The sequence below is a fragment of the Callorhinus ursinus genome, unplaced genomic scaffold, assembly GCF_003265705.2.
Source record: "Callorhinus ursinus isolate GAN/ISIS: 27379988/994484 unplaced genomic scaffold, GSC_fseal_2.0 scaffold2, whole genome shotgun sequence".
NCBI lineage: Eukaryota > Metazoa > Chordata > Mammalia > Carnivora > Otariidae > Callorhinus > Callorhinus ursinus.
In genome coordinates this window covers 17,041,900-17,068,354 of record NW_027397064.1, presented here as the reverse complement: position 1 = coordinate 17,068,354, position 26,455 = coordinate 17,041,900, and the positions used below count along the sequence as shown (strand labels likewise).

The 26,455-nt window shown below is 52.5% G+C and overlaps 3 protein-coding genes across 5 annotated transcripts; 1 reads left to right on the top strand and 2 right to left on the bottom strand.

Moving 5' to 3' along the window:
- Positions 1-1,114: 1,114 nt before the first annotated feature.
- Positions 1,115-9,681, bottom strand: SLC23A3 (solute carrier family 23 member 3). Of its 3 annotated transcripts, none has more exons than XM_073904214.1 (12): positions 9,505-9,681; positions 9,202-9,359; positions 8,912-9,039; positions 8,657-8,730; positions 7,834-8,015; positions 7,392-7,515; positions 7,123-7,237; positions 5,910-6,163; positions 4,392-4,497; positions 3,918-4,085; positions 1,579-1,674; positions 1,115-1,484 (listed from the first exon to the last, which is right to left on the bottom strand). In XM_073904214.1, exons 1-12 carry the CDS (start codon positions 9,679-9,681, stop codon positions 1,195-1,197), a joined length of 1,872 nt encoding a protein of 623 aa, XP_073760315.1. In that variant the 3' UTR covers positions 1,115-1,194. The 3 variants fall into 3 exon arrangements, with proteins under 3 accessions (XP_073760315.1, XP_025747187.1, XP_073760323.1); XM_025891402.2 differs by having other exon boundaries at positions 8,942-9,039; XM_073904222.1 differs by lacking the exon at positions 5,910-6,163 and having other exon boundaries at positions 7,123-7,170; positions 7,388-7,484; positions 8,942-9,039.
- A 1,934-nt stretch (positions 9,682-11,615) lies between these two features.
- Positions 11,616-16,032, bottom strand: CNPPD1 (cyclin Pas1/PHO80 domain containing 1). The gene is made up of 8 exons (XM_025891396.2): positions 15,802-16,032; positions 15,267-15,375; positions 14,647-14,728; positions 14,362-14,482; positions 14,148-14,276; positions 13,526-13,587; positions 13,059-13,176; positions 11,616-12,851 (listed from the first exon to the last, which is right to left on the bottom strand). The coding sequence occupies exons 1-8, from the start codon at positions 15,868-15,870 to the stop codon at positions 12,306-12,308; spliced, it is 1,236 nt and encodes a 411-aa protein (XP_025747181.1). The 5' UTR covers positions 15,871-16,032; the 3' UTR covers positions 11,616-12,305.
- A 1,254-nt stretch (positions 16,033-17,286) lies between these two features.
- RETREG2 (reticulophagy regulator family member 2) lies at positions 17,287-23,109 on the top strand. The gene is made up of 9 exons (XM_025891384.2): positions 17,287-17,704; positions 17,988-18,094; positions 19,321-19,351; positions 19,700-19,835; positions 20,246-20,330; positions 20,644-20,787; positions 20,940-21,034; positions 21,197-21,332; positions 21,594-23,109. The coding sequence occupies exons 1-9, from the start codon at positions 17,424-17,426 to the stop codon at positions 22,226-22,228; spliced, it is 1,650 nt and encodes a 549-aa protein (XP_025747169.1). The 5' UTR covers positions 17,287-17,423; the 3' UTR covers positions 22,229-23,109.
- Positions 23,110-26,455: the final 3,346 nt, after the last annotated feature.

The window sequence follows — 26,455 nt, the reverse complement described above, 5'->3', positions numbered from 1 at the left end:
GGGAGATGGGGTGGTGGTGGCGCCCCTCGGAGTCGCGCTGGCGGAGTAGAAAGAATGCCAGAGGAGGTGCGGGAGAGGGGGTCTCTGGATTTGGACTTGTCAGTAAACTTGGATCACTTCCCTCCCCTACCTGTCCAACCACTTGTTTTGTTTTGTTTTAAATAAAGTGAGGGGCGCCTGACTACTTCGGTCGGCTAAGCGGCTGCCTTCAGCTCACGTCATGATCTCAGGGTCCTAGAATGCAGCCCCGTGGTGGGGCTCCTTGCTCAGCAGGGAGTCTGCTTCTCCCTCTCCCTCTGCACCTCCCCCCCAAATAAATAGGTAAAATCTTTAAAAATAAATAAATAAAATGAGGAGGTTGAACCTCACTAATCTCTCTGGTCCTCACCAGCACTCAAATTGTTTCAGAGAGGATCCTTCCATGCATAAATCCCATGGTCTCCCCTCATCCTTTCTCCTGTCTCATTTCTCCTTCCATTTAGCCCCATATTTATGCTCCATCACCATGGAGAAACTTGAAATCCCTCAGCTCATTTTCTGCTTTGCACAATTTATGGTTTTGCTCCAGCTGGGTACCTGAGCTTGAAATATTCTCCCCATCTGCTTTCCACTTGTCAAGGCCAGCCTTGGTGCTACTGCTTTCATATAGCCTTTGTTTGCCACTGTCCACAATCAGAATTAATCGTTTCTTCCTTTTTGCTCCCATAGCATTGTTTTAATCTTTATTATGGACTGCCTTTTGCCTTAGATTTTAGTTAGTAATTACATAGGTCTTTTTAAATGGTAGGTGCCTTAAGAGGGTAGGGATCCTGTCTTATCCATAACTGTAGTTCCAGAACCTTGCACGTGGGAGGCCTTCAATAAATATTTGTTAAGTAAATACTGGGGTTTGACCATAGATAGTTCACATGCAGAATCTCATTCATTCAATCATTGCCCACTAAACCATGGCCCCTGCCTGGAACAGTTAGGCCTAATTAAGAGAAGGAAAGGCAACACACCCATCGGGAAATGAGACCATTAGGTGGGCCCATTTCTCTCTCTCTCTCTCTCACACACACACACACACACACACACACACACACACACACACACACACCTTCTTCCTAGGAGAAATTAGAACCCGGGAGCTCACTCTCCAGCAAGCTGGGAGATAGGGTAAACTAACCAGGGCAGGAGTAGGAGTCCTGGTAATCACTGGGACCCAAGTTCTCTTCTAGACTCAGGACACTGCTCCCCAAAGCCAGGCAACAAGTCGGCTGTCTCTCCTGGCTCAGAGGGCCCTCCTTCCTCATTCCCAGGGTCTTCAGGCAGTGGGCAGAGGCAACGGAGGGGCTGAGGGATGTAGGGACGCAAGTTATGGATGGGGAAAGGAAGTTCATACTCTTTGGCAGCCTTCTCCCTGAACTTGTGAGGCAGCCGACCCTCTTGGGCAGCGAAAGGAGATGGCAGCCCTTGACCTAGGCCTCGCTCAAGCCTTGTGCCTGCAAAAGAAAGGTTGGTCAGGTCATTGCCCCACCCAGGGAGTGAGTAGCACCTGGCTACTCCCCACTGTGCTGGGGCCTGGCCTCAACTTACCAGGAATGGTGTTCTCTAAGAGGAAGCCCAAGAGTCCTGCCAGGAAGATGGGCTCTGTGAGCAGCGAGCGCAGTAACACATCTAAGGGGCTCCAACCTACAGAGAGTTGGGGCCAGGCAGGAGGGGAACTCTGATCCTGTGCAGGGTCAATGAGTCTTATATTTCTATGCCTAAATCTAAGTCTTGGGCTAAGGACAGATCTTTCTGAACTGTTACCCCATCTTCCCCCATCTTTGTCCCCCTACTCTCTATTTCCACCACCCAGGCCCTTTCCACAAGATCCCAGCCCATCATCCTGTCTTCTGAGTATCCACATGCCCTCCAGATATGTTTTGGTGGTTGCAGGCTCTGTAAAGTTTGGTATTAAAAGCCCCAACCATGGGGTGACTGGGTGGCTCAGTTGGTTAAGCGGCTGACTCTTGGTTTCGGCTCAGGTCATGATCTCAGGGTCCGGGGATCAAGCCCGCATCAGGCTCCCTGCTCAGTGGGGAGTCTGCTTGAGGAATCCCTCTCTCTCTCCTTCTCTCTCTGCCCCTTCCCCCACTAGCACCCTCTCTCTTTAAAATAAAAATAGATAAATCTTTAAAATAAATAAAAAAGCAAACCAGGGGCGCCTGGGTGGCTCAGTCGCTAAGCATCTGCCTTCGGCTCAGGTCATGATCCCAGGGTCCTAGGATCAAGCCCCGCGTCGGGCTCCCTGCTCAGCAGGAAGCCTGCTTCTCCCTCTCCCACTCCCCCTGCTTCTGTTCCCTCTCTCGCTGTCTCTCTCTGTTAAATAAATAAAATCTTTTAAAAAAATAAAAAATAAAATAAAAGCAAACCCCAACCTTACTTTCCATTTTTTTTTTTTTAAGATTTTATTTATTGGAGAGAGAGAGAGTGTGCACAAGCAGGCAGAGGGGCAGAGGGAGAGGAAGAAACAAACTCCGCTGAGCAGGGAGACCAATGTGGGGCTCCATCCCAAAGGCATGACCTGAGCCAAAGGCAGACACTTAACCAACTGAGTCACGCAGGCGCCCCTTACTTCCCAACCTCTTACCTTCTATGCTCTAGCCTGGTTTTCTCAACCTCAGCACTACTGACATTTTCGACCAGATAATTCTTTGTTTGAGGGGGCCTGATCTGTGCATTGTAGGATATTTAGCAGCATTCCCTGTACCCACTAAATGCTACTAACAATCCCCTCTTCTGTTTGTAACAACCAAAAATGTCTCTGGATATTCCCTGTGGGGCAAAATCCTCCTCAGTTGAGTGCCACTGCTATTAGCTAGGCTGCACTAACAAACTAAGGTCTTTGCTCCTCCCCGGAAATACCCTATTACTTCCTACATCTAGGTCGTGGTTTCTGATGGTTCCCCCACCGGAAATGCACTTACTCTCACTAAATATGTTCAAATCTTGCCATCCTTCGAACCAGCTCAATGTTACTTTCTCCATCAAACTTAACTTGGATCATCTCAAACAGAAACTCTCTCTCACCACCAGCACTCTTTATCTGAACCTTTGCTATTACGTTTGTACATATCTTATTTATTTTACTGGACTGTAACACCTGGAGGCACCTTTGTTTCCCAAGAGGCTAGACTGGTGCTCAATAAATATTTGTTAAACAAATGGCTGACATCAAAAGGAATGAGATCTTGCCATTTGCAACGATGTGGATGGAACTGGAGCGTGTTATGCTGAGTGAAATAAGTCAGTCAGAGAAAGACATGTATCATATGACCTCACTGATATGAGGAATTCTTAATCTCAGGAAACAAACTGAGTGTTTCTGGAGGGATGGGGGGTGGAAGGGATGGGGTGGCTGGGTGATAGCCATTGGGGAGGGTATGTGCTATGGTGAGCACCGTGAATTGTGCAAGACTGTTGAATCACAGATCTGTACCTCTGAAACAAATAATGCAACATATGTTAAAAAAAAAAAAAGAAAAAGAAGAAGATAGCAGGAGGGGAAGAATGAAGGGGAGTAAGTCGGAGGGGGAGAGGAACCATGAGAGACGATGGACTCTGAAAAACAAACTGGGGTTTCTAGAGGGGAGGGGGGTGGGGGGATGGGTTGGCCTGGTGATGGGTATTAAGGAGGGCCCGTTCTGCGTGGAGCACTGGGTGTTATGCACAAAGAATGAATCATGGAACACTACATCAAGAACTAATGATGTAATGTGTGGTGATTAACATAATAATAAAAAATAAAAAAAAAAAAACAAATGGCTGAACTATTTACACCAAAGCCCAGAAAAGGGTGTGGGACCTGGAGTCCAGAGAGCCCCAAGCCTCCAGTTCTTGTTTTCCCAGGTCTGTCCAATTCCTCTTTCCATCCCTCCTCCTCCTCCCACCTGTGGTCAGCAGGACTGGGGCTTCCCGAAGCCATCTTGGCAACAGCAGAGCCATGAAGATGGAGAAGCCAACAATGAAGACATTCCGCCCAGAGTCAATGTCAGCCAGGTGGAAGCTGGAGAATCCAGTAGACAGAACCACGGCCTGGGTCACCCCAAGCACCCCACCTGTCTCGTAGGGAAGCAATCAAGGGGGTTGGGAAGGGCTGGCGTAGGAGGGAGGATTGCAGGGTGGGGCAGGCTGTGATGAAGACAGACAACTAAAAGACTCATTCTCCAATTATGCCAGAAGCCCGGTCAAGAGGTCAAGATGTTGCGCTGGGGAAAATGAGGGCAGCTGACACACACAGCTCGCCATATGTCAGGGGTCTGTTCAGAAAGAGAGGGTTCCAGCCACAAGCAACCAGTCGGGCCATCCTGGGGGGCAGGGGGGAGTGCTAGTTCAATACCAGCCCTGCTGATACGTCCACTCACCAAGCACAGGCAGCGGGATGGCGGTGAGGAGCTGGGCCAGCCTTGGGGAGAGCCCAAGCCCCATGCAGAGCAGCCCCACCAGGTGCACCACTCTCCGAGAGCCAGCCTAGGTGGAGAAGAGATGCTAGAAAACATAGCCACCTCTTCAACGCTCCAAGGATTTTGCCTCTCATCATTTGGATCCCAACTCAAATGTGACCCTTCCAAGAAGCACGCTACCTGAAGGCTCCTCCTTTTCTTTTTTTTTTTTTACATTTTTCTTTAAATTTTTTATTGTTATGTTAATCACCATACATTACATCATTAGTTTTTGATGTAGTGTTCCATGAGTCATTGTTTGTGCATAACACCCAGTGCTCCATGCAGAATGTGCCTTCTTTAATACCCATCACCAGGCTAACCCATCCCTCCAGCCCCCTCCCCTCTAGAACCCTCAGTTTGTTTCTCAGAGTCTCATGGTTTTTCTCCCCCTCCGATTTACTCCCCTTCATTTTTCCCCTCCTGCTATCTTCTTCTTCTTTTTTTTTTTTTCTTAAGATATATTGCATTATTTGTTTCGGAGGTACAGATCTGTGATTCAACAGTCTTGCACAATTCACAGCGCTCACCAGAGCACATACCCTCCCAAATGTCTATCACCCAGCCACCCCATCCCTCCCACTCCCCCACCACTCCAGCAACCCTCAGTGTGTTTCCTGAGATTAAGGATTCCTCATATCAGTGAGGTCATATGACACATGTCTTTCTTTCTCTGATTGACTTATTTCACTCAGCATAACACCCTTCAGTTCCATCCACATCATTGCAAATGGCAAGATCTCATTCCTTTTGATGGCTGCAAAGTATTCCATTGTGTACATATACCACATCTAAGGCTCCTCCTTTTCTCAACCACTATCCCACTACTACCCTGCTTTGTTTTCTTTTTCTTTTTTAAAGATTTTATTTTTAATTTTTACCTGCTTTGTTTTCTCGATAGCACTTATCACTCTGAAATTATCTTACCTTTTTCCTTTTTAAAAAAAAAGATTTTATTTATTTATTTGTCAGAGAGAGAGAGAGAGAGAGAGAGCACAAGCAGGGGGAGTGGCAGGCAGAGGGAGAAGCAGACTCCCCGCTGAGCAGGGAGCTTGATGCGGGACTCGATACCAGGACCCTGGGTCCATGACCTGAGCTGAAGGCAGACGCTTAACCGACTGAGCCACCCAGGTATCCCTATCTTACTTTGTTCCTTAAATTGTCTGCCTCTCCCTCTCTGAAGTGTCCAGGAGAGCAGGGACTTTATATGACATGATCTCACTGGATCCCCAGCCCAGGTACAGTGCCTGAGGCATAGAAGGAATTTAGTGGTGACTTAGTGTCTTCTTCCCACTCCTAGCCCCTTACCGCTTCTAGGCACCTCCCTAAATGAGATCGTTGATGTGGAGTGCCTGACAGAATGCTGGACACAGATGGCCACCAGTCATTGTGAGTTTCCTCCCCTCTCCCAGCTCCCCCACCCCACCCTCATCCACATACCTGGATAAGACTCACTGTGCCCACATTGGGGAAGCTAGATGCAGTGCCCAAAGGGCTCCCCAACAGCCCGGCCAGCACGCTGCCCAGGCCCTCCAGGCTCAGCCCTCGACTGCAGGCGTGTGGAGGTGGGGACGGCAATTGCAGCAGCCGGCCGCACAGGGCATAGCAGCCCAGGGAGCTGGTGGAGGCTGCCAAAGCCATGGAGATGCCAGCAGCCAGAGCCCTGGGTGTCAGCAAGGGCCAGTCCCACTCAGCTGGGGAGGGAGAAAGAGCCACCCTGGGGCCAGACTCCAGTCTGGAGCATCCCCCTGCCTCCAAAGTTCTGTGCCACAAGAATCCTGGAGAGCCCATTGTCTTTGAAGATAATGTCTTGGGATAAAACCAACAAACTCAGGATAAAGACTCATCCCTTTACCATGGTCTACAAGGCTTCATCTCTCACCACACTCTGCTTCACTCCCTTCACTCCAGATACCCTGGCCTTGTTTCAGGCCCTTGTACTTGCTGTGTGGCTGGCTACCACAGGGCCTTTGCATGTGCTGTTCTCCCTACCTAGAATGCTCTTCTCCCTTGCCTTTACCCTGTTAGCTCCCACTCATCTCTCACATCTCAGCTTAAAGATCACTTCCTTAAGAATACTTTTCCGGATCTCTCTGATAAAGTCAGATTCTCCATTTTAAGCTGTCATTACACAATGTACCTCCCCATTGTTACACTTACCACATGCAATTTCATGTTTACTTGGGTGACTATTTAATTAGTATTTGCATTCCCCAGCAGATAAAGCTTCATGATTATAGGTACTGTGTCTGTCATATTTATCACCATGTCCCCTATCATGTGCCCAGCACAAAATCGGCACTCAACAGACCTTTACTAAACTGACGAATGAAAAACTTTTGTACACAGTGCCTCAAAAGCAATTTTTATACCTAGGTCACCAACTCAAATGCCTGTGGGAGGAGGGGGCACAAAGGCATAAATTGGGTAAGGAGTATCAACGGGGAGTGGTGGGCTTGCAGATGTCTCTTAACACTCAATAAAACACCTGTGATGAGGGGCCGGCACTGCCCCTCAGACTGGCAACTCCTCTTCCCTGTGTGTTTTGAGAAAACACAGGACTTAACTCAGAAATAAAATTCACTCAATCTTGAGTCCAAAGAAATAGACCCTTTATTTGAGTCAGAGGTTGGGGGACGAAGAGCAAACCTACCTGGGTGAGGTAGCCAGACCCATGGCACGTCAGGGGAGGTAGACAGCTCTGGGGAGATGATGCGCAGACCCAGAAGGGCAGAGATGATCCACACACAGGCCACTGGCATCAGCACCTGAGGGGCAAGACTGAGACAGGAAAGAACCCCTTCCCCAGAACCTTCCAAGCCAGGCTTTGAGGGGTAGACAGAAGCCAAAAGGTAGCAGGCTGAGCAAACATTCTATGCCAGTCCTCCTCCCCTCAACTGCCCTGCCCAGACCCCAACATACCGAGAGGAGCCGGAAGACAGGAACGGGAGTATGAGGAAAAGAGTTTGAAGCTGGCCTCCAGGGGCAGGGACGTAACTGGCAGGAGCCCAGGTGCTGAGAACAGACCACCATGAGCAAGATAAGCCTAGGAGAGAGAAGGAGCTTTAGGAGCAAGAGGAAGCAGGCATCCTGTGGGGGTTAATGGAGGTAGGAGTGGTAGAATTCCCTAAAAGGGGTCCCAGAGAAGAGAGGAAAGAGGATACCTTGGTGGGGGGAGGGGAGGGGTCAGCGAGAGACAGTGCAAAGCCAGCAAATGAATCCAGCAAAAATCCTGGATTCCAAATCCACAAAGGATCGGCCCTGCTCAGATGGCTGCTGAGTTGGGTAGGGCCAGCTGCTCTGCCCTCCCCCAGGGCCCCACAACCCACTGGTTACCACCCCACGCCTCTCAGGACTTACGTACAGCAAGGCCAGGCCCCAGTGAGTAGAGCAGAAGAGGGCCACCTCCCTGTGGGCAGAGAACCCTGCCACCACCAGGCTGGGGGCCAGCACCAGGGGCCCACAGTGGGAGAACAAGTAGCCAGGACCCCCCAGCAGCCCCAGGGTGCCCTGCAGCAGCCCGGATACCACCACAGCCCCGGACACCTGGAGGAGCCAAGAAAAGGACAAAGAGGAAGTGTTCTGCTCAGTGGAGTTGACCTTTAGCCTGGACTTCTTCTTCTTCTATTCTTAAAATTTAAATTCAATTAGCCAACATATAGTACATCGTTAGTTTTTGATATACTGTTCATTGATTCATTAGTTGCGTATAACACCCAGTGCTCATCACATCACGTGCCCTCCTTACTGCCCATCACCCAGTTACCCCATCCCCCCACCCACCTCCCCTCCTCCAACCCTCAGTTTGTTTCCCAGAGTCAAGAGTCCTCATAGTTTGTCTCCCTCTCTGATTTCCTCCTATCGGTTTTCCCTCCCTTCCCCTATGGTCCTCTGCACTATTTCTTATAGTCCACATATGAGTGAAATCTTATGATAATTGTCTTTCTCTGCTTGACTTATTTCACTTAGCATAATCCGCTCGAGTTCCATCCACGTTGATGTAAATGGTAGGTATTCATCCTTTCTGGTGTCACCCTGGACTTCTTAATGAATTCTGAATTCCAGGGGTGGGTCCCTGCCCCAGATCCTTCCCCCAGACCATCTCAGTCCCCACCAACTGGAAACAGGAACCTCCTCCAACCTGGCACCACCTGCAGCCCTCCTGCTCCCTACCCCCAGGCACTCACCTCTCTGAGAGAAGTGTTCCAGAGCCCCGGGCCATGGCAGCCAGGCCCCCCACACAGGCGCAGCACAAGGGAGGCTGGGAAAAGTGGGGGCGTGGAGAGGAGAGAGGTAAGTGGGACAGAACCCCATGTGTTCTACAGTCCTACCTCGTGCTCGGCACAGCTCCAAGACCCCAAAGCCTAGCAGTTCCCATCACTGCCCGCTCTCCATCCTGAACCCACCTATGCCTGGAGGCTCAGATTGGCACCCCACTCCACCCTCATCCCCTGCCCTTGCTTTGTGCTCACAGTTTCCAGGTGTCTGGATGGCCAGAGGTAGCTTCTGGCTGGTCAGCACCAGAGCAGGGACAAGGAACTCTAAGGATGGAGCCTGGACAAGAGGGAGCCTGTAGGAACAGCAACCCTGGCAGGTCTGGAAACGTGGCAGCCAAAAGCAGTCCTCAGGCCTCTCCTACACTCGCACAAGTACACACACACCTACACACACACACACACACACACACACACACATAGGACCCGCCCCCTTCTCTCCAAGGAGTTCCCCTCACCTGCTGCCTATCCAAATTTGCAGGGTGGTAGACACACCACACGAAAAGAGGCTGGAGGCCAAGAGCTGCGCAGGGGAGTACGAAAGTTCTCCTGGGGGGAGACTTTGAAGCAGGAGCAGGTGGGAGGCACAGAGCAGAGAAGCCAGGACCAAGATATGCTGCAGGGGGAGGAATGGGAAGGGCGGTCTTCAGAAAAGGGGTGGAAATAGCTATTTCCAGAGGGTTTCTCATGCCACGCCTATCCCCCCCCGCCCCCCCGGCTATCCCTTCAGCCAGCACCAACTTCTGCACCTCTGCTCCTACCTGCAGAGCCAGAAGACAGCTGAGGCCCCAGGGAGGAGGCCCACACTGAGAGGCCCAAGGGTTAGAGGAGGGATTTTGGATAGCAGGCGTTGGTGGTGGTGGCGGCGACAGGGGAAGCAAGGCATCCTGGGGGCCCATGGATTGGAGTTGGATGGGATGGGGGGATGATCGGCTCATGCTGCCCCGCTTTCTTCTTCGTCTTGGCTGCCCTGGGCCAGAGTTAAGTAGAGAGTGTAAGAGGTCAGAGTTTGGATGAAGTTAGCTGCCTGGAGCGGGGAGGGGGGTGGAGGGGTCAGTGAAGCGGAGCAAAGGGATGAGGGATTTGGGGCAGGACAGGCCCTTTCACCTTTGCCCAGCTCTTGTGCAAATTCCATCACCCATTAACTGGGGAGCCATGTTCTGGACCCCTCCCCCCAAGAATCTCCATCTAGATCCCCTCTTCCACGCTCTGCAAAGCAGGGTAAGTGGGCTGGGAAGACTTATAAAATATCCCGGGGAGATCTTACAGTGTTCCCTCCTCCCCATCAGCATTTGGAGAGATGGCTGTTACCCCAGTTTTCAACTTTTTCAGGGTCCAGCCCCCATGGGGACTGCCTGGGAAGGAAATGCATGGGTAATATCCATCCATGGTGCATGGCAACAGTGAGCACAACTCCATTTTCTCACCGTTAACAGAAAGGAGAAATGAAGGTGATTGGTGATAACAAGTATTTGACATGTGAAAGCTTGGGCCCAGCTAAACAAGAAGGCGATGTAATCCACGGCCCACCCCCTACGTAGAATCACCGTGGATGCGGCAGCAACGGATACCGCTGCTTTCTTGGCAACTCATGTACCAAGCAGCGCCGCCATTGGGGACCTGATGTTCCAAAATAATGAGCCGGTTCTTGGCAAAGTGCTGAGCAAAGCAAAGCCCGGTTTTAATTTACACGTAGGTACAAACGCCTGGCAAACGGCGTCTTTTTCAAAACGTGCAAAAACGATTTCGTGTTTACGTGTTAAAAAGTTCTAGGTTCAGATAAACAGGCTTTTTTTTTTTTTTTAAAGATTTTATTTGACAGAGAGAGACACAGCGAGAGAGGGAACACGAGCAGGGGGAGTGGGAGAGGGAGAAGCAGGCTTCCCGCGGAGCAGGGAGCCTGATGCAGGGCTCAATCCCAGGACCCTGGGATCATGACCTGAGCTGAAGGCAGACGCTTAACGACTGAGCCACCCAGGCGCCCCTAAACAGGCTTTTCATATACGTGATGTCCTGTGGGTCATTCGAAAGTTGTCTTGAGAATTCTTCATCGTAAGGGAGGGGCCTGAAGCTTTTCAGGTTGCCCAGCTAAATGCCAGTAGCATCCCTTCAAATGTTTGCCTCCATCAAAAAAAATGCCCCGTTTCCAGAGTGCCCCCTAGAGGGCAGTATGCCCGGTCCCAAATACCCTCAGTCCAGGTGCCAGAAAAGTTTTCCTTCTTCAGATAACCCGCCTTGGACTTGTCTTAACAACACCAACTACCACCGGGTGTCAGACCAGACTGATAGGATAGAGAGAGAGGCATCCTTGGGGCTTGCCAAGGACACTTAACTTGGCCTCTCAGAATCCACGAGGATAGGGCCCCCCCAGAACTTGTGACAGACAGGGCCCACTCAGGCATGGTAGAATCACCCATCCGTGCCCCACAGCACCCAAGTCAAGCAGCACTAGGGGCCCCAAGGTGCTGAGAGCAGGGATGAGTAAGTTTGAAATGGGAGTCTGTAATCATCAAACAACAGGGAAGTTTTGTTGGGTTTTTAAGATTTATTTTAGAGAGAGTGCACGCTTGTGTAGGGGAGGGCAGAGGGAGAGGAAAATCTCAAGCAGATTCCCCACTGAGCGTGGAGCCCGATGCGGGGCTCAGTCTCATGAGCCTGAGATCATGACCTGAGCCGAAACCAAGAGTCAAACGCCCAACCCACTGAGCCACCCAGGTGGCCCTCAAACAACAGGGAAGTCCTAAAATGGGGCTCCGGGAGAATGAGTTGCAAGATGACGGGCTCAGGAAGTAGAAAGGCTTAGAATCCAGATATGGGACAGGGGGTGGGGAGATTCTTCCAGGGCTGCTGCAGAAGAAAGAATCCAGGCCACGCAACTTAAACTGTTTATTGAAACCTCAGTTCTACAAAAGCGTGAAAAACCCAGATACAAAGCGATGGCCAGAGTGGCCTGTGAAGAGAACACCCAGGAGAAAACCGGAAGAAAGGGAAGCCCAGGAGCAAGGTATTAAGAAGAGGTTGGAAGACAAAAGGGAAAGGCTGAGGGTCCCAGTAGTCCCTGGCTCCTTTAGGCTATATCCAGGGGGATGGGTGTGGAGAGGGTTCCCCCCTCCCCCCACGCCCCCCCCCACCTTCCCTCGGCAGATCCCACCTTAGCCTTATCTGTCCCTGGCTCTCCTGCTTCAGGGACATCACACAGGCCCCCAGTCAACGTCCCCTCTCTCCCTCACCCCACTTTTACCCTTCCATCCTAGGGAACTCAAATGCAAAAGTCTAGAAGCCAGGGACGTAGAGAGACAGGGGCTTCTTCTCTGGCTGGCTGTGGTCACCAAGCTGAAGCTTCCCCTGGTACCATCACTGCCCTGGCCAAGCAGCCAGCCACTGAGGTCTAGAGAGTGAGTGACCTTCAGTCTTTCTGCCCCACAACCCCTTAAGCTCCATCACCTAGGAGGACAGGGACCAGCCAAGGACCCAGAGAGGTAGAGAGGATCTAAATCAAGCTTTGCCCCTCCAGGTTCTCAGGGACTCCCGGATCCTCTTACTGCATTCCTTGGAGGCCTGCCTAACCTGGGAAAATGAAAGACTTGAGACGGGCTAACTCCATGACACTGAAAAGGGAACATTGCTGGGGCTGGGAAAGCAGGGGAGGCATTGGGCTCCAGGGCCAGGGTGGAGCCAGGCCATGGGAGTGGTACCCAGATTTGGGGGGCCCAGTGGGGACTGTATGGTTGGAGTGGTGGCAGGCGTGGCAGCTTGGGGAGTCTCTCTGGAGCTTCTGACAAAGGGGACAGTTCTGGAGAAGAGTGGGAGGGGCGGGAGGGTCTGGGGGAGGCAACGGTGGAGGAGTCAGCGAGGCCAGGAGACTGCCCCAGAGTGAACGCAGCCCTGTGTCGCCTTCTAGGCCACCGGAGACATTAACAGGACATGGCAGGCACTGTGGCACAGAAGAAGGTATGCAGGGTTCCAAGAGGCACCTGGAGGCCAGTCCAAGGTCTGGGGGACCTGGTGAGGGGCTGCAGGACAGCCCCAAGGACTGGTGAATTACGGCCACCGAGGCCACCACCAGGGCCACGCTGCTCACATATGCCATAGCTAACAGGCAGGACAGCTGCAGGAGAGAAGGTCAGAAAAGTCAGTGCCCAAACACCCTTCCCCCAAGACCCGCTTCTGCCTTTAACACACCCATCCTTGCCTGCTCGAGTTAGAGCTGTCACCATCTATTCTCAAAGCCCATCTCCTGAGGCCTCTGGCATTTGCTCATCCCGCCCTACACACCAGCCCACTCCCGGCCCCTCTCCTTCCCAACCCTCCTCACCTTTGCCAGGCGCTGGCAGAAGGAGCCCAGGGCCAACTGCCAGGCCGGCTGCTCCAGCAGCACACACAAGTCTGTGTAGGTGTACCAGCCCCGCCGCCGCCCCTGCTGCTCAGCCACGCTGTTGGCGGGGGAGAAAGACAGAGGGCATCTACACCTCTCCCGCAGCTGGCCCAGGGCAGCCTCATTCCCCTGGGGACCCACTAGGACACACTGGGTAGCCTGTTACACGTACAGATTCCTAGGCTACCTGTTGATCCAGGAATTGAGAATGAGACTGAGATCTGTATTTTAAAATAAGCTCCTCCCGCCCTTCCAAAGGTGATTACAATGGTTTAGGAACCACTGCCTTAGGCAATTCTCTTTCCTGTCTCCTCCCTCCCCCCAGTTACACAAACCCTCCTCTTTGTCGACCTCTTATGTCTAAGCCCCCAAATCCCTTGAGCCCTCTCCCCAACTCTAAAACCTACCAGCTCTCCAGCCAGCTCAGCACCTCAAAGATCTCCCGAGGGTCAGTGTAGAGGCGCCAATCCTACGGGCAGGAAGACAAGGGCACCGAGCAAGCTCAGATACGAGCCACAGTCACTTAACAACCAGAACGACCGCACCACCTGCAAGCACCGCCGCTCCTGCAGACATCCCCTGTGCCAGATACCGTCCCAAGAGCTTTTACATATTAACTCATTTAACACCACATTATCTGGTTTCACAGCACACCCTCCGTTAAGGGCAAAGAGAGAAAATAATCCTAAGACTGGTCCACGCCCATAGGGAGCTCACAGTCAGGAGGCAGAGAAAGTCTGGATGCAAATAATCAGAACCCAGGAAGATAAGCTGTGACTCAGAGTGTAACATGTAGGGCCTAAGGGAATGGGGGGGGGGGGAGGCTGCAGCAGCTGCTCCATTTCTGGCCTCACCAAGCCAGGAACCTCCAGAAGGTGGGGAGGGAAGCCACTAATAAGGAAAACCACAAGGAGAAGAAGCAAAAAGAGAAACAAAGAAACTACAGAACGCTGACAGAGAAAAGCAGAGGATGAAAGGAACACAATGAGAGATCAGAGGAACTGAGCGAGAGACAGAACAGCCACTCACCATGGCACTCAGGAAGCCCCGCTCCAGGGCGTTGAGAGTGGGCACGGCCACACCCCCTGCAGCGCCCCATTCATCGTTGAAGACCTCCTCCTCCTCCCCTTCGTCATAGAGGTACTTACTGGCCACCATCTGCAAAGGGGCCAGAAGCATTGTGAGAAGAGCTGGCACCCAGCTCCTGGCTCACCAGGGAGATGAAGGGGAGGAGGCGTCCTACCATGGAGATCAGGAACAAGTCAGAGGATGACACGTGCTGTAGGTAGTCTGGGTTTCGATGCCGGAGCCGCTCGATGTACACCAGAGCAAGCATCATGGCGCACGGGGAGATGCATGCCTCCCTGCGTGGTGGAAAGGGTCACTAATTAACCCCAGGGATCTTTCCGCTCTTAGAACTCTTACGATGCTCACCCCTGTGTCTTTACATCTTCTCTTCAGAGATAACTATTTCCCGTTCCCTAGGGCCCAAACACTCTCATCCCGTCCCCCTCAATTCCAGGCTCACCGGGACACATGAGCTACGTATTTCTTCTGCAGCCGGCGAATAGGGCTGGGGGCTGCCTTCTGGAGCAGTTCCACAGCAATGTCTGCAGGAGGCGAAAGGCAGAGTAGGCAAAGAACTCCTCCCTTACCACTCCGCCCCCAAGCACACCTAGTTCCCACTGCTATCAGCAGAAAACTCAGATCTCTACGATCTTCTGAGGCCTTAGGGACAGGACCACGGTAACAAAATAGATCAAATTCTCCCATGCTGAGACAAAAGGCCCATTCCACATTTGAATTTCAGCTCCTTCCAACAGAAAGGCTTATTTCCAGGTCACCTGAAATTACCTAGATTTGTCTTTCGCCCCGCTCATCTGAGAAAATGAACAGGCCTTGTGAATTCAGGGTACGTATATGTGCCTCATGTACAAATCAAGAGTGACATAAATTTGTAAGACTCCAATGTTTTCTACTCATTTGGACTGAAAAAAATGTGAAACGGAAAGCGGGTCCTTGTACTAGGTAGCAATAAGTTAGCTATGACCAGACAGCGTAGCTCATGGGGTATGCACCTCCTCATTTCGGTGACGGCTGACAACCCCATCTTCATGCTTCTCACTTGTCCAATCACGCAACACTAACCTGCCACGGGGCTGGAGAGTTCCTCCAAGCTGCAGTCAGCTTCCCAGTCCCAGCCATAGTAGAGTCTCCTTCGGATCCGAGCACTCAGTTTCTGGTGTCCTGGGAGGAACTGAAAAACGGCAGGTGGCGGAGGGTGAAGGGCAGGGAAGGCTACAGTGGAGATCCTGGCTCCAGCGTGGAAGTGGGGTGTGGGGCAGCAGGCTCACCTCACTGCTAGTGAAGCCCATGCCCCACCCCACCCCGTTCTCCGGCTTATTTGCCAATGGCAGCCTATCTACAGTGGGAATCCTCCGCCACTGACTGCACCCCAGGAGAGGTCCTCCGAGAAGGTCCCGGGCTGGCTAACCCTACCTCCATTCCTCTACCCCGCGGCTCTCCCTCGGGGCCCAAGGAGCCGGGGCCTCGAGTAAGCAAGGCTTGAGCGGTTGCCGCCTGGCTTCCGGACCGAGCTGGCCCCGCTCGGGTCCCCAGGAGAGCGCCCGGGGTCCGGGCTCAAGCACCGGGAGGCCGCGGAGGGGGCGGGCCGCGCTCTCACCGTAAAGTCCTGGAAGCCGGTGAGGGAGAAGGTGCCTTCTTCGTCCAGCAGGAGCCCCGCCAGGTCCATCACACCGCCACTCGCCGCCCTGCGAACGTGGAAAGGAACGCGTGGTAAGGGAGCCGCGGAGCCCTCGCCTGCGCGCCGTCCTCCCCAGCGCAGACCGCCGCCTTGGCCAGCGCAGCCCCCTGTCCTCGCGCCGGCGGCGGCAGGCGGGGCCGGGCTGGCGGGCGCCTCTTCCTGTTCCGCCCCGGGCGGGGCTCCGGGCCCCGAGATCCGGGCGCCGAGTGCGGGCCTCGGGGGCCCGGCGCGCTCACCTCACCCAATGGAGAGAAGACCCGGCTACCAGGCGCGTGCAGCGAGTCTGCTCCGCCGCGCGTCTGCCCGGCGTTTACTAGCCGTAGGGGTGTCGCCGGCGAGTCAGCGCCCGGCACTTCCTGCGACCCCGCTGGGCCCAGCCGCCAGCCCCGACCGCCACAGAGGAGCCGGGCTCGCCTTCCTCCTGGTCGCCCCGAGCCCTAGCGTGTCCTCGTCTGGGTAATGGGGACAATTCTCAGGGGGCCATGCCACACTGAGGATGAACGAGCCCGGCTGACCTTTTCGTACCAATGTAGATAATGTGAGTAAAACCAAGATGCAGGACGAGTGGCTGCCACATGTTTTGAAAAAGATAACACAGAGCAATGTACATACATACAAAACATCGGAAAGAATACAGAAAAACCTTAACAGTGGGTGCACTGTGGTCAAGGTGGCAGGGAAACTTTTTGCTGTATACCTTCCTTTCAGTAGTTTGAATTCTAAACCAAATTACGTACTTTGTGGGGTTACTGCAGAAATTAAACGATCACAAGGGACCACAAAGCGCTTCGTACGTTGTAAGCCTCAATAAATGGTATTAGCATGCCTCCCCAAAATAAACAGGATTCTATTTTTAAACTCATCCCGCAACCCCAATCTCCTGTTTGAGCAAGGGATCGTAAAGAGTTCCGGTACGTGCAGGCAGTAAAGTTTACGGAAGCGGAGGAGGAGAAAACAACTTTTCTGACTAGATGAAGCTGTTTTTGAGTCGGGCGAATCACGTGCTGGTGTTTGTTTATCCGCTGAGGGGAGGGAACTGGATGGACCAGTAAGTCAAGGGCTGAGTAATGGAACGGCCGCCGCCCTTCCCGAGCAGAAGCATTTGGGACACTGGGCATTTGGAAGCCCACTCCCTGCCCCTTCGGCGCGCATCACACCGGGAATACCAACTCCCTAGCCGCCCTACCTACACAAGGAGAAGAAAACGGGCTGGGGTGCAGAAACGCGGAGACACAGTCCTTCGGCCCCGCAGAGCACAACAGCGCACCAACCGGGCGGGGGAGCACTACACCAGCCGCCACAACACGAACCTGCGCAGAAGCAGGGTCGCTGGTAGCCGCCTGCGCGCAGGCGCGGGCCGCCCTATCCCGGCGGTTAGTGTGCGTCACGTGACGGGCTCGTTGTTCCGCCGTCACGTGACGGGCCTCGGCGGCCTGGGCTGCGCTCTCCGCGGCGTGCGCCCCCTTCCGCCTGACGCGCCCCCGGCGGCGGCCGCGCAGCCCTGGCTCCTCGCGGGGTCGGGCGGCGGCTGCGACGGGGCTATGGCGAGCGGCGGTGGCGGTGGTAACACCGGCGCAGGTGGGGGCCCGGGGCTGGGCCTGAGCCTCGGCCTGGGCCTGGGTTTGAGCCTAGGCATGGGGGAGGCCACCGGCGAGGCGGAGGAGGAGGCGGCCACGGCCGAGGCGGTGGGACGCTTGGCCACGACGCTGTGGCTGCGGCTTCGCGGCTGGGAGGCGGTGCTGGCGGCAGCGCAGCGGCTGCTGGTGTGGGAGAAACCGCTGCACAGCCTGGTCACGGCGGCCGCGCTCAACGGCCTCTTCTGGTAACGGCTGCGGAGGAGGAGGGGGCGGGGCCGGGCAGCGCGGGCGAGCGGGGGCGGGAGGGGCCGCGAGCACCATTCCCGTTCCCGGGGTTGACACTTGCCCCGGGGGAATGACCCCCTTCCCCTGGCTGTTGTCCGTCGGGGTTGCCCCATTCCTCTATCTCGGGTCTCGAGTTAGGCCTGGAGGTTCCCGTTCCCCCATCAGTGGGCGCTTTTCAGCCTTTCGCCATGGATGCAGGAGCCTCTCACCCACTCACCGCCGAGGTACCTGTTTCTCCCTAAGGTTGCTGTCTTCGTCGTCCCTCCGGCCCTTCTTCCTACTCAGCGTCTCACTTCTGGCCTATTTTCTGCTGGATCTCTGGCAGCCTCGCTTTTTCCCTGACATCTCAGGTGAGTGTTAACTTCATTCACCAAACCCTGTTGTGCACTTGCTTTGTGCCTGACCCCTCTGGGTGGGTTGAAAGGGGAGGGAAAATGTACAGCAGGCAACCAACTGCCAGGCACCACCACTTCCCTAGTTGGGAAATGGAGAATTGCCCTCTTCTCAGAATCAGCGTTACGTGAGTGTAGTAGTTAAAGAGTGTGAACTCTTCAGCCACATTGCCTGGGTTCCGTTGCTTGCTCTGCCATTTGCCACGCATGTGACCTTGTAAGAGCCACTCAATTCCTGCTGGCTTCAGTTTTCTTTTTTGTGAAACAAAGATGATAAAATTTAGTTAGTAAGGACGTGAAGACTGAATGAGTAAATACGTGTTATGTTTATGGTAGAGTTTCACATATTACAGGAATCGTAGGAGTATTCGGTTCTGTTTTGTTGTTGTTATTCGTGTATCTACTAAACAGGTGTTTTGAAGCAATTAGAGGTCAGGCTGTGTTAGTTGCTTGGGATGTAAACATGAATAAGATGTGTTTGAAGGGTGCCTGGGTGGCTCAGGCGGTTAAGCGTCTGCCTTCGGCTCAGGTCATGATGCCAGGGTCCTGGGATCAGTCCCGCATGGGGCTCCCTGCTCCGTGGGGAGTTTGCTTCTCCTTCTGTCTGCTGCACCCCCTGCTTGTGCTCTCTCTCTGTGTGTCAAATAAATAAATAAAATCTTTAAAAAAAATGTGTTTGAAAAGAGTGAAGTTCGGGACGCCTGGGTGGCTCAGTCATTGGGCATCTGCCTTCAGCTCAGGTTACGATCCCAGGGTCCTGGGCTCGGGTCCTGCATCGGGCTTCTTGCTCAGTGAGGTGCCTTCTTCCCCCTCTGCCTGCCACTCCCCCTGCTTGTGCGCTTGATCTCTCTGTCTTGCAAATCAAAAAATCTTTGGAAAGAGTGAAGTTTGGAGCGCTTGCCTGGCTCAGTTGGTGGAGCGTGTGACTCTTGATCTTGATGTTGTAAGTTTGGGCCCCATGTTGAGTGTAGAGATTATTTAAAAATAAAATCTTTTAAAAAGAGAAGAAAAGAGTGAAGTTTAAAGGAGGAGAGACATACAAACAGCAATAACAATGTAATTTTTTCTGTAATTGGCATCTGAAGAAAGTGCTCTGGGAATGCAGAGGAGGGGCAACTATTCTTGCCCCAGGGAGTGTCTCCCAGAGCCCTACCACTCAACTTGTTCCCCTACTTTCTTTGTAGCATCATCTCCAGAGGAGACACACTCTGACAGGTGAGTGCAGGCCACCTCTTGAAGACAAATACCCAAACCCTGTCTTGCTTTGGTGCCAATGTCACCACAGTGCACGGCAGCTACTGCAGGCACAGACCCCAGCATAACAAATGGACTGGCAACAAGTTTGGTCCTGGGTTCCTATTTAGGTTTTTGGGTGCCTGCTCCTTTGGGGGCAGAGGTTTGGAAACTCTGGGCTTTGCTTCCCCAAGTTCAGAACAGCCTCCCTTTAGGAAGTGGGGTTGTCCACTTGCTTAGCGTGAAGATATCATTGGCATTCTCAGAGGGATTTGAGTGCCTAGGAAGCTGGTGTCTGAGGCTTCCAGGGGTCCTATCATGTCTCCCCAGTGAGGGTGCGGGGTCAGGCGCCCGGCCGCACCTGCTGAGTGTGCCCGAGTTGTGCAGATACCTGGCTGAGAGCTGGCTCACCTTCCAGATTCACCTGCAAGAGCTGCTGCAGTACAAGAGGCAGAATCCAGCTCAGGTAACCTCCACATCATAAAACGGTTTCCTGCACTGTGGGGAAATAGAGGGGGGTGGGGGGCGGGGAGCAGTAACGTGAAATCCCTGGCTGGCTGGACACTGAAGAAAGAGGGCCGGTGCCTTTTTGAGGCAACATTCACCGGTAGTAGCTTGGTACAGGAATAGTCTCATTTCAGGGAATATGCATTTGATGTTTTTATACTGCATCTTGTCAAGGCAGATCAGTTTGAATTAGGGGTGTTTGGTGATGTCTAGTGTAAACTTCTTGGATTGGTGGTCTTGGGCATCCTCTTGACTAGATTGGATCACCACATCCCTAGAAGGCATACCCCTCCTTCTGTCAGCTGAGCAGCAATTTCTTGCCCAGATGAATGGGGCATATATTTTTAGACCCTCTGCTCTTCTCTGCAGTTCTGTGCTCGAGTTTGTTCTGGCTGTGCTGTGCTGGCTGTATTGGGACACTATGTTCCGGGGATTATGATTTCCTACATTGTCTGTGAGTAGGGTTTAACCCTTGCCTTTCCTGAAGCCCTTTCCTCCTCTTTTACTGGGCTGAATCAAAGGGACTGACTGACTCTAAGAGAGGATGGTGCTCTCTCTGTGGTTATCCATTTATGGAGGTCTCCAGGGGGTGCTGGAGTATTAGTAATAGTACAAGAGTCATCTGGGGAGGAGAGTAGTAGATGTGGAGGGAGGAGGTTGGTACAGCCTCCAGAAAGCCTTCAGCCTTTTCGGTTTAGGGACCGGTTAAACGGGGGCCCTTAGGAAATAGGCGTAGGGAGCTCTGAGTGAACTCTCTAACCTCCTAGTGCTCAGTATCCTGTTGTGGCCCCTGGTGGTTTATCATGAGCTGATCCAGAGGATGTATACTCGCCTGGAACCCCTGCTCATGCAGTTGGACTACAGCATGAAGGCAGAAGCTGACGCCTTGCATCACAAACACGACAAGAAGAGTAAGGGGCTCCCATACCCAAGAGGGGGTTCTGTGAGAAGGGCATTGGTCTATGGCTCATGAAGTGCCCTGGAACTTACTTTCCAGTTCCTTGGCCGTATTTGTCCCCCACCACTGTCTCTGGTCACTGACCTGCTCTTCTTATTTTTCTAGAGCGGCAGGGGAAGAACGCACCCCCCGGAGGTGATGAGCCACTGGCGGAGACAGAGAGTGAAAGTGAAGCAGAACTGGCCGGCTTCTCCCCAGTGGTGAGGTCCAGGGGAGATGGGATGTCAAGCAGAAGGCTGGAGGAGAATCTGCTTCATAGTAGCCGCCTCTCAAGGGGGTGGGAGTCACCGGGTGGGGGGTGCTTTTGAAAAATTGGTTCTCTCATTTTCTCACCTGTTGGTGTTATCCGGGTTCTCCTGAAGGTGGATGTGAAGAAGACAGCATTGGCTTTGGCCATTACAGACTCAGAGCTGTCAGACGAGGAGGCTTCTATCTTGGAGAGCGGTGGCTTCTCTGTATCCCGGGCCACAACTCCACAGCTAACTGATGTCTCGGAGGGTATGAGAAGCCCTTTGCCCTTCCAGTCTTCCTGCTCCTTGTTGGGGATGTTGGCTGTGCTCTGTGGCTGTCACTCCCATAAATGTTTTTTCTGGGACCCGATGCTCTAATTGGACTTCAAGCTCCTGAAAGACCTTAACCATCTAAGGCCTGGTCCAGTATTCCATGTCCTGAGTTGTCATCCTTGAACTGATTGCCTTTTGTGATGGTTTAGAACAGCAGGTCCATCCACCCATGCCTCACCCTTTGTTTCTGGCACAGATTTGGACCAGCAGAGCCTGCCAAGCGAGCCAGAGGAGGCCCTGAGCCGAGAGCTGGGGGAGGGAGAGGAGACAGAGCCGGCCCCTCCTGAAGACCTGCTGGGGCCCCCTCAGGCCCTCTCAAGGCAAGACCTGGACTCGGAGGAGGAGGAGGAAGATGTGGTAGCCAAGGAAACCTTGCTTCGGCTCTCGTCCCCCCTTCACTTTGTGAACACGCACTTCAATGGGGCGGGCTCTCCCGCAGATGGAGCGAAGCTCTCCCCTGGAGGACCAGTGGAGACACTGAGCCCACTGAGCCCGGAGGCAGGGAGTGGTGACCTCACCACTCCACCGATCACCCTGTCACCCCTACTTTGCCTTGCTGAAAGTGACCCGGTCCCCTCCCCCTCAGTGCTCCCACCTCTTCCCCAGGACTTGCCCCGGCCCCTGCCTGCCCCCGAGGAAGAAGAGGCACTCACCACGGAGGACTTCGAATTGCTGGATCAGGGGGAGCTGGAACAGCTGAATGCTGAGCTGGAGTTGGGGCCAGAGACATCCTCAGAGCCCCCCGATGCTCCGCCCCCTCCCTCCCTAGGGCCCGATGCCCTGTCTCTGGTACAGTCAGGCCAAGAGGCTCAGGCTGTGGCAGAGCCATGAGCCGTGGGGGAAGGGGTTGCAGGCACGGTAGGGTTTCCTGGCTAGGGGCGCCTCTCCTTCTTCCCTGCTCTAGGGAGAGCTCATGCGTGGGGAAGCTGGCTGTCAGTTGGTAGCCAGTCCACCCCCTGCCTGCCTGCCTGCCTGCCTGCCATCCCAGGCCTGGTACAGTGCCCGTGCCTGGGATTGGTTTTAAGTTTGTAAATAATTTTACACGTGGGTTAGTGGATGTGAACAGGGCCAGGGAAGTCCTTCCCACAGCCTGCACTCGCCTCCCTGCCTCATATCCCTTCTCGTTCCACTATGCCTCAAGCCCTGGTGGTGTGTCCCTTTCTCTTTTCCTCCTATCCTCAGGGACCTGTGCTGCTTTGTCCTCGCGTCCCACTGGTGGCTTGGTTTGGGCACTTTATCGTTCTTCTTTCCTGTCCCATGTCTCCCTCTGCTTTATTTCCTGGCTGTGCCCTGGCCTTAGCAGCTCAATCCCCACTCTTGGCCAGCAGGCCGTGGCTAAGCTTTCAGGAGGCTCCTGTCTGCGTGGTACGGACTAAACCTGGGGTGGTGGGTCAGGCCAGTGGTGATGCGCTTAGGTCACTGAAGGCCACGTCAGCTACACGGCACCGTTGCCCTCGTTCCTCCCAGGCTTTCCTGCTAAGGGAGGAGAGCAGGAGTCCCACAGCGCGTGCACCAGCACCGTGTCAGTGAGCAGGAGTTCTGTCCTGTTGGGATGAAGGGCTTTCTTACTATCCTAGGAAGGAATAAAGAGACTGCTCTGTGGGGGCCTTGGATGGTGCCCATTGTGGTGGGACCCCCTGGTAGGGTCAGGAGGTGGACAGTAACATCTGTGCAGGTGTTGACTGGAAAAATAAAGTGTTGATTGCCTAGAACTGCCGCCTTTCCGCCTGCCTCACTGCGAGCTGCCTCCCACACTGTCCCTCCTCATCCTCCTGTTCCCCAGTCTCTCTTGCTCCTGGCTCTTTATTTACCTTGGTGCAAAACAAGGCCAGAAGCAAGCGTTACCCTAACAGCCCTAACTTGCCCTTAGTCATCTTCCCTGACAGTGTGATTTGTTTAGTGAGATTTAGCATGTGTGAATAAAGTGTATGCAGGAGGAAATCGCTTCGTCTTCCCAATCAGAAATTGAGGACCGAAACAATTGTTTACTATGCTGCCTAGAACCTTAATGTCCTCAGAAGTCCTTACCCGTCCACATGTTACCAATTAGCTCAGTCAGCTGTGATTTATCTATCCTGGGGACCGAAACAACTAGGGCTTGATGCCCATATCAAAACTGATTTGCGGCCAAGGTACACTAAAGAAATAGTATCTTACACTAATTGAAGGCTAATATGTGCTCAGCACTCTTCTGATTTATGGTTGGTTGGTTTGTTTAAGATTTTATTTTAAGAGTGTGCCAGGGTGGGGGAGCAGAGGGAGGGGTGGGGGAAAGAATCTCAGGCCAACCTGTGCTGAGCGCAGAGCCTGACTCAGCTCCATCTCACAACGCTGAGATCATGACCTGAGTCAAAACCAAGAGTTGGATGCTTAACCGACCGAGCCACCTGAGTGCCCCAGTGATTTATATTAACTCATGTTTTTTCCTCATAATCCTGAGATACATACTATTAGTAAGTCTGTTTTACAGATGGATTAACTTTCCTGAAAGCCACAGTCCTAGTAAATAATGGGAGTCAGGATCCAAATCTAAGCAGTTTGGCTGCAGCGATCGTGCTGGAACAGGAAGCCCCTGTCCATTAAAAGGGCACAAATGGGAAGATGTTCAAGGACATGGGAACTATAGAGAACCAAGCTAATACCTCAGCTTCATCGAGTGGACTCGTAGCAGTTCTTGCTCTTTGGGGAACAACATTAGAGAAAGCCTTAACCTTAGAAGAGGGCTTCTTCATGAGTTCACACTCTCTGCCTACAGCTTGGAGGGACCTACCTGACTTTGGGGGTTGACTCATATGCCATGTCTCTCCTAAGTGTGTGGGAATATTTTCTTTCCCATTTACTTCACCTTTGCCTGAGAGACCATCTGTGAGAGCTGATTGACGCCCTGTCCTCTGCCTCTAAGGAACATGAACTTTTAAGCATCCAGAGGTCTCAGAAGGGAATAGGAAAACAGTTCTAAACAAACAGGAAGGGGCACCTGGGTGGCTCAGTCATTAAGCGTCTGCCTTCGGCTCAGGTCATGATCCCAGGGTCCTGGGATCGAACCCCGCATCGGGCTCCCTGCTCAGCGGGAAACCTGCTTTTCCCTCTCCCACTCCCCTTGCTTGTGTTCCCTCTCTCGCTGTGTCTCTCTCTGTCAAATAAATAAAAATCTTTTAAAAAAGAAAAAAAAACCAGGAAATGCAAGAAAAATAGAACCAACTAATCAAAGACAATGGCTGCCATATGTCTCATCTCTAATCCATTTCCTTCTTAAACTTACAGTCTGAAGATGAAGACAGACACCTCAGTTGGACCAAAACATTCACCATAGATTGGAAGTCCCATGAGGGTCAATTCTTGACATTCACCTTAGTCTAATGGTTGCTACATGTTTGTCTACAGTTTTTTTCATTAACAGGTGCCCTGGTTCTTTTCTGCCCCATGATGAAAGGGACAAGAAAGCTTTTCCTATGAGTGAAAGAAAAATGAGCAGAAATGGGAAACCTACGATTTAAGCTAAACAAAAATCACCTGTAGAGTACAGGCTGGGGCAGGAAGAGTCGGTTACATTTACACTGGAGGGAAGGGCCATGCGCTCCAGTTACCTAGACATTCCAACAGCTAATAGTGTAAGGCGGCTGGTCATAAACTAAATTTTAGGCTGCATTACTAGAAATACCGTTTCCAAAGCAAGGGAGATAATATCTGTATGTAGTGTGCCCTGCACAAGTTAGAATACTGCCAGGGGATGGCTTGCTTTGCTCAGAACAAGTTGACAAATTGCAGTGCGCCCAGGAAAGGATCACCAGAGATGAAGGCTGAACGTGGTCATATGGGGAACTGTGGAGGGAACAAAGAAGGCTCCAAGAAGGGGGAGTTGCGTTCAGTCACATTAGCTGCCTTCAGACTTTGAAGGGTGATCTGTAGGACTTCAGAGGATAGAAATGAAGTCTTCGAGAAGAATCTGATTAGTAGTAGTGCTGGGCAGAATTGGTTTTTCTGGTCAAGGGATATTGCGGAACAGAGTACATGTAAATGATCTTCAAAAGTACAGTGATCAAGGATTAACAGGTCAAGAACTGTTAATTTCATCGTGGAAGGACAATATATCACTATATTGGCTTTGCTTTCAATGGCTGACCTAAGTTTCCTTGGACTTCCTCGACCTGCTCCCTTAAATGTTGGTGGTCACTGAGTGTCACTGGCTCATTTTGCTTCTCGCTGCCTGGGCAATGTCAGGTGTCCACTCCTATGCTGATGACTTCTACATCTTAGCTCAACTCCTTGCCCGGAACTTCCAACTAGGTATCTCCCCTTGAACATCCCATGCGTACTTTCTGCTCAGCATACAGAAAACTCTTTCCCCTCTGCTGCCCCCCTCCCCTAAACAGATAGACTTCTTTATTTTCCATCTTGCTTGCTGGCACCACTGACCTCGAAGGCCTACTTCTCTCCATCATCCCACACCCAATTACCAGTTGCTGCTAATTGAAAATCCTAATTATTTCTTGATCCTGTCACTTGTACCACAGCCCTAATTCACACCCTCCTCATCGCTTACCTGATGCACTATGACAGTTTCCCTGTCCACACCCTTGTCCCCCACAGAAACTCATGCCCCCAAATGTGGCTAGATTATTTTAAAATACAAGTTTGATGACCTTTCTGCTATTTAATATTGATCAAAGGCTCTCCTTCTACAAACTTTCATTCAAGCTCCCTGATATGGTTAAAAAACCTCTGAGATTTGCCCCTTCCCTGTCTTGCCTTTTTTTTCGTGGTGGTGGTGGTGGTGGTGGTAAAACAAGAAGGGAATTTATTTCAGAACTCCTGGGTGGCTCAGTTAAGCGTCTGCCTTCAGCTCAGGTCATGATCCCAGAGTCCCGGGATCGAGCTCTTGCTTTTTACACTACAGCATCAAACCCCAAACAGCTCATCCTCCCCTCTGCTCGGCTGCACTGCCCTCCCCCACCCCTGCTCTACACACAGACACACACCGTATCTCTGTTTGGCAAGCAGTTCACTCGTCTCTTAACATGTACTTTAGGCCACGCTCCATCTACAAAGACTCCCCTG

Coding starts and splice junctions, on each gene's coding strand:
- SLC23A3 (XM_073904214.1), bottom strand. CDS start 9,681: ATGAGCCGATCATCCCCCCATCCCATCCAACTCCAATCCATGGGCCCC. Junction 8,016..8,656: donor GGAACACTTCTCTCAGAGAG/GTGAGTGCCTGG, acceptor TGGCTCCTCCAG/GTGTCCGGGGCTGTGGTGGT. Junction 7,516..7,833: donor CACTGGGGCCTGGCCTTGCT/GTACGTAAGTCC, acceptor TCTCTCTCCTAG/GCTTATCTTGCTCATGGTGG.
- CNPPD1 (XM_025891396.2), bottom strand. CDS start 15,870: ATGGACCTGGCGGGGCTCCTGCTGGACGAAGAAGGCACCTTCTCCCTC. Junction 15,376..15,801: donor CCGGCTTCCAGGACTTTACG/GTGAGAGCGCGG, acceptor GCCGTTTTTCAG/TTCCTCCCAGGACACCAGAA. Junction 14,483..14,646: donor TACGTAGCTCATGTGTCCCG/GTGAGCCTGGAA, acceptor TCCACCACGCAG/GGAGGCATGCATCTCCCCGT.
- RETREG2 (XM_025891384.2), top strand. CDS start 17,424: ATGGCGAGCGGCGGTGGCGGTGGTAACACCGGCGCAGGTGGGGGCCCG. Junction 19,836..20,245: donor AGAGGCAGAATCCAGCTCAG/GTAACCTCCACA, acceptor TCTTCTCTGCAG/TTCTGTGCTCGAGTTTGTTC. Junction 21,333..21,593: donor GCTAACTGATGTCTCGGAGG/GTATGAGAAGCC, acceptor TTTCTGGCACAG/ATTTGGACCAGCAGAGCCTG.